The sequence below is a fragment of the Trifolium pratense genome, linkage group LG1 (assembly GCF_020283565.1).
Source record: "Trifolium pratense cultivar HEN17-A07 linkage group LG1, ARS_RC_1.1, whole genome shotgun sequence".
NCBI lineage: Eukaryota > Viridiplantae > Streptophyta > Magnoliopsida > Fabales > Fabaceae > Trifolium > Trifolium pratense.
In genome coordinates, this window is record NC_060059.1 from 8,900,459 (window position 1) to 8,906,776 (window position 6,318).

General features: G+C 33.1%; 1 protein-coding gene across 2 annotated transcripts; it reads right to left on the minus strand.

The window, feature by feature from the left end:
* Nucleotides 1-218: 218 nt before the first annotated feature.
* LOC123919544 (protein ENHANCED DISEASE RESISTANCE 2-like) lies at nt 219-6,318 on the minus strand. Of its 2 annotated transcripts, none has more exons than XM_045971477.1 (20): nt 5,781-6,318; nt 5,273-5,347; nt 5,114-5,167; nt 4,965-5,030; nt 4,823-4,881; nt 4,458-4,585; nt 4,316-4,362; nt 4,120-4,220; nt 3,849-3,944; nt 3,702-3,766; nt 3,537-3,608; nt 3,002-3,148; nt 2,377-2,733; nt 2,121-2,296; nt 1,832-1,933; nt 1,662-1,712; nt 1,417-1,560; nt 1,086-1,181; nt 891-992; nt 219-801 (listed from the first exon to the last, which is right to left on the minus strand). In XM_045971477.1, exons 1-20 carry the CDS (start codon nt 5,979-5,981, stop codon nt 709-711), a joined length of 2,232 nt encoding a protein of 743 aa, XP_045827433.1. In that variant the 5' UTR covers nt 5,982-6,318; the 3' UTR covers nt 219-708. The 2 variants fall into 2 exon arrangements, with proteins under 2 accessions (XP_045827433.1, XP_045827443.1); XM_045971487.1 differs by having other exon boundaries at nt 3,023-3,148; nt 5,781-6,247.

Genomic DNA, 6,318 nt, shown 5'->3' on the forward strand with positions numbered 1-6,318 from the left:
ATTGCTGATGATAATAATGGCACAAATGTAGCGGTGAGTCATGGTATCATGTGACTTGTCTTCAATGTATGATGATTGTTCTTACAAGTAAAATATATTATCAAAAAATATCTTTTAGTAGATGAGAGAGATTCGGTGCAATTTACAAAGTTCAGAAATTAAGTCATTAAGTTTGGTTTAATGCTAAAGAGTTTGGGTAGTATGCACGATGTCTTAAGTTTGATTCTCAACTTCATTGTAAAAATAAAATTTGAGAAATTCAATTACCTCAATGTCAACACATCAAAGCTAATCATATGCGTGACTTTAAGTGGTTATAATAATTGTCAATGATCTAACAATATGGTTTCATTGTTGGTGTAAAAAAATACGCTGGCGGTGTATATGAATTAAATTCTTATATCAATCATCAACAAAAGAAAAAAGTTATTGTGCAACAAATTACAAGAGATCAAATTAAAATATAACTTCTTTGTAATTTGATTAGCCTCAGCAAAAATTCAAAGGAAAATTCCTATACCACCAATATCAGTTTCACTGTATCGGATGGAAAAAAAACATTAAGCTTGCAAGGTAACATGTTCTATAACATGTACCACTTGTCATCCTTAATTTTGTTTTTCCTTCTATTGCTGTTGTTAATACTATAGGAGACAGTATCAAACTTCTGCTCCTCAAAGACATGAAGAAAAAAAATCATGTTAGAAGTTAAGCATTCACTGCAAATGCTTTAGATGCATCCATATGATTGAGTCTACATGTCCCAATGAGTACTTCGGGGAGTTCATCTCGTGTGTTACCCTGCACGAGAGTTTAATTTTGATACATTGTCAGTATAAAAAGTTTTACACTGTCGGCAAATCACAATCATACCGATTCATTATTGTTACCTGTATCAAAAATGCCATTTCTACCACCAAATTGTTGAGGTATCCAAGAACTAGGCTTGCCACTCCTCGTGCAACCGTTGAAGATCCAACGTCAATGCCAAGCTAAAAATATGATTTGCCCAATTAAAATGTCAGCTTATATACCAAAAAGAGGAACAAAAATAAGGATTACATAGAATTGGCAATGTTAGTAACCTCTAGATAATTCTTGCCGCGGAAGTAATTTATTTCTAGTGCTTGGCCTACCAAACATGCTTTCTTTCCAACACTTTGCTTGACTATCCATGATCCCTATAAGAGAAGAAAATTGACAAAGGAATGCAAACCGTTAGATAATCAATCATCTTGATATATCTCGCAAATATTTAATTCATATACACTCTTAGTATAACGATTTCTTATAATGTCAATCAATCGTAATCATCAGATCATAATTACTTGTAAGTCACACATTTGGTTGACATTGTAAATTTATACTTAACATAAACTTTAGAAATGTAGCAAAAATCTTAGACATGTGATTAACCTTAGAAATATATGGTATGAGCTTAAATCTTGAGTTTCTGTAAGTATCATCTCCTTCAACAAAGCTGTGCAGTAATGGAATGTCTTCCAAAGGAGTTTTCAACATGTAATAGAGTGCAAGGTTATACATGGGACTTCCTGGCATCTGATTCATGACAATAGTATAGTGTAAATAAATTAACAATCTAATTCTCAAAAGTGATGAATATTGTAAAATGATTAAAAAATATGAGATCATATACTCACTTGCATGTTGACAACAAAGAAGAATTCTGAACCACCTTTTGCTAAAGATTGCTGAATAAATACAAATCCAAAGCACATTTGATAAGAAGTTTAAGCAGTAATATTTTGATTTTGATAATGATAAGTATCTTCTCTAAGTCAAGTAGCTAATGAAAGGAAAAAGAAAATACCTGAACTATGGAACCGGGACGACTACTTAAATCGTCTTCTCTTGCGTCACTGCTGAGCCAATCTACACCAACCAATTCCATTAAGGTGTCCCTCGCCTTGACCTTTAAAATGACAAATTCACATTGTTATGCGCAAGTGCATGTAATTCTAAGACGGATTAGGCTCCTCTAAAGTGAACAATTCACGGTAGAGCATAGTGTAAGTAATATCGATCATTGTTGATACGAAAATTAATGCTTGATATTCCGATACACATGATTTGTTGTGTAACATTAATCATTAATTTACCTTTTGTTGATCTTGGAAATAAGTTTCTCCTCGAACCAAAAACAAAGATGGATCAGAAGCAGCCCAGGTGCAAGGTAAAGTACAATTTGGATCATTTTGAAGAGTGGTTCCATAAGAGCATGATTCACTTTCCTCCTTAGTTGCGTCTTGCAAGTCGATGTAACCCTTCTTTTGAACTGCAACATATGTTTAAACCTTAAACTATTTTCTCATAAAATCATTTAAAAAGTGGCCACATTGAGAAATTAAAACTAACCTGCAAGATCATGTAACTTTTTTACCAAACCAGCAGCTGATGATATTTTATGTTGGGGAACGCCGAGTTGTTCTGAATCAGAGTGCCATTGATTATCATAGTGATCATATTCTGTAGATTCAGGAACATCAAAGAACTCATCAGAATCATTCAATCCCATTAAACAACTACTGTTACGACCAATAATTTCTTTGTCCTCCACTTCATCTTTCACTTCAACAAGTTCCTCAATCGTCCTACTCTCTTGTGGAACGTCAATCGTAACATCCTTCTGTACACTAACAGGCAATCCAATATCCTTTGTCATTGTAATAGGCTCAGAAGAAACTGCTTTGGTTCTATACAACTCTCTCAGTGCTACAAAACAAAGAGATCATTCTAAGAACTCATATATAGTATCAATGTATCATATTCATATATGTATAAAAATGTGTGACTAGATAAACTACATAGCAGTAACTTTATCATCAAGTAACTACAGTAAAGATCGTGTGCAAGAGCAATGTTTTATACAGTTACTTGCACAAGATCTTAACTATTAGTTACTTAGTAATAGGTACATATCCCGTGTTAAAACGTAATGACAGGAAATAGACGTGTGAAAATTGTAAGAATAGATAAATGCCTGCGACTCTCTCGAGCATACTAATGGTAATGGATCTAGAAGATGAAGGTCGCGAGTATAGTCTCCATAATCTCCAGTCCATAGCAAGCATATGTCTCACAACGGACTGAGTTCCTTTGTTAACAGGAGTCACCACATATCCTCCACCTGCTAAGCGTTACCATTAATATTAGCATATAATTTACTGGAAAAGAATATGTACTTGTAATTTTTGGAATTTACCAAATTTTAGGAAACAAATAAATATTGAGAAAGAAAGTTGAACTTAAGCTACTATAGTAATATGATATAACATTATATAGTAACTCATATATACATCTTCTCCTACGCAATGGTGCAGCATTGTCAATTGCAACAGCAGAAAATAGTTGATTGTTAAAATTTCGCAACGCAATGGTGCTATAGCACCACTATACTCTTTATTTGAAAATATTTATTGCAGAACAATAGGACCAAATTCTGCTATGTTATAGGTGTATAGCATCATGAAGGTTAAACAATGGATAATAATGTCAAAACTTAAAGCATGCATTACTTTTTAGGGAAGCTCGGACGTAGCCTCTCTTGGGCGGGCACTTGGAATGACTCACGGAATGATATAGTAAAACTGTTTATCACAGAAGAAAAACAGCAAAAGAAAAAAGGAGTTAATTGATGAATGAATCACAACTTCATAATATAAATATAGATATAAATATACCGTATGTGCCATCATCTTCTCTTCTCCAGTATCTTCGCAACAATAAATCCCGTGGTTTCATACCCCTACACATATATGTTATGTTACTCCATTTGTTAAAACATGTTTAGTGTGTGAATATATAATATGTGAATTAGTAGTACATACCATGGTAGCCATTCAGTGTCCAATTGAAGGTGAATGATATCTGTATGACCATCTAGGTGATCAACCACACTGCCTCGGTTTATACAATAGTCCCATCTGCGCGCAAACCTAATTCATTATTCACTATCTTTATGCATATGACTCACTGTCAATCTTCATTATGCATAAAGTGATTTAGTGCATCGTGATTTTTGTCAAAATTATGATGACGCACTGTAATTTTATTACACTCACGGACAATTCAAACAAACTCGAATCTTATAAGACTTACTCGGATCTTGAGGGATCAAGAGACATAAGAGTATTGAAAATATTCTCTGAAGTTCCATCAACCACACCAACTGCCATTATTGCTGGTTGATCTCCCCAACGCTGAATCGATAATACACAACAACAATTTTCACCTTTAAAACAATATAATCCTAGTACAAAAACAAAACATTAGTACAAAATTAGCAGTAACTTACCCTTCCACGCGAATCCCAACATTTGGCTTCTTTGAACATCCTTAGTCCTGCACAAGAAATCAATCAAATTATCTTACAGATGACAATGGCTATATATGTGTGTGTAATAATATAAGAATCTAGCTAGGAGTTAAAGTTTCACCATTTTGACAACCAAAAATCTTCCATGGGGAAGGTGCAATAACATCGGTGGTAATTGCTTCAGAGTATGCACATGATTGAAAACTAATACTAGAGTTTCTCCAATCTATGCTTTTTGCCCCTCCATATCTGTTTCAACAACACTTTAATTAGACATTCGGCACAATAACCGTTATGCTGTGCTACAAAATGCTATAACCGCTTTGGCAATACTTTGTACTAAATTGTGCATTGCAGAACAATAACAATTTATTCAAATTCCGCCACACTATAGCACCGCTATTTGATAGCACATAATTATTCATCACTCCTTCAAAAAGGGAATGTGCTTGTGTTCATTTCAACGCAATTTACGCGTTTATATACCTCAAAGATCGCCTTCTCCTGTGACAAGGCACAAAATTCTTAGCTGCATCTGGATACTCCTGAAAAATATACAAATAGAATAAGTTTCTTTTTCATGAGACAAACCCTTTCTACTCATTTAAGGGAAAAAAGTATATAGAACCTTCAATGCAGCTTCCTGAAAAGATCGTATCCATTTCGCAGCTTCTTCTGAACTACTTGCCCCCAACTATAAAAATATGGAATTGAAACTTATCAATCTAGAGGACAAACACAAACAATTTTGTTTGGACTTTTAGTTTTGTTACAAACCTTAAGCTTATCCTTTTGATTTGTAGCATTATATAAAGTGAAAATATAGAACACCTGTGAATTGCAAACAAATTTCTAAATTCAATTAAGTCCTCAAAGAAACAAATATATATAACACTAAAATTTGATGTATTCAAAATATCATTATAAGTTTCTTACTTTTCTATTGGTACTTTCCCTTCCATTGTCGGTAACCCGGATGGAAGAATCTATCATTGCACTTCTAAATGGCTCCTGAAAATTTCAATCCTTTCATATATCTTTCACAAATTAACAACATGATCATAAATTTTTCTATTGACACCTATGAACATTACAACATTCAATTTAATATGAAACCAATGCATGGTCCTTCCCTAGTAGTAGTTGTTAGATTAAGGAACAAAATTGTCTACCAAACACAAGCATAACAATATATTAAGCAACTTCAAAAATAAGGAAAAATTTAAGAAGTAAATCACAACCATAGATGACATTGGCAACATCATTACAAAAAACATGTAAATATAAATAAATCAAAAACATTCTTAAAATTGTTATGCACGCGACATATTAAATATGGTAAGAACAATACCTTAAAATAATCAAACAAAAGCCAAAACATGAAGATAAATTTTACAACAAAGCAAAAAAAAACGAAACTTTTTGAATTTATATAACAATTTACCTCCATTTGTGAAGTGGGTTGGATCTTGTAACTTCTAAGAACATTGTCTTTAAGAATGAAGTACCTTTTACGTGAATAATGCTGACCAAATCTATTAGAACGAATGAGATAAAGCCACCCTTCCATTGTTCCCTCAGAATTATTAGGACTACCCATTTCAAGAAATCGTGAAAAAGAGATTCCTTGATCTTCAAATTGCATTTTTTATTCTAATAGGGAAAAAATTTCAGGGGCTCTGTTTATAAAGGAAAATGAAAAAGGAAAGATATCCTAGAAGAAGAAGAAGATAATAATGGCGATGATCCTCTGATCCCGACAATCGGAATCAGAGGAATCAAAATTGTAATTGCAGTGACAAAGATTTTTTTGTTATTTCTGTTGTTAACTTTCTTCTTCTGTTTCCTAAGTTAACGATTCAAAGAACAACTATTTGCGCATGATATGGTGTTGTTTGTTCATGGTACGAGAATACTTGACTTTACAATAATAACCTTTTGTTTTTGGCTCCAAATTCAGTCATCCACTATTTTTTATTTTT

Coding starts and splice junctions, on each gene's coding strand:
- LOC123919544 (XM_045971477.1), bottom strand. CDS start 5,981: ATGCAATTTGAAGATCAAGGAATCTCTTTTTCACGATTTCTTGAAATG. Junction 3,149..3,536: donor CGTCCGAGCTTCCCTAAAAA/GTAATGCATGCT, acceptor AACGCTTAGCAG/GTGGAGGATATGTGGTGACT. Junction 1,561..1,661: donor TCTTTGTTGTCAACATGCAA/GTGAGTATATGA, acceptor GTCATGAATCAG/ATGCCAGGAAGTCCCATGTA.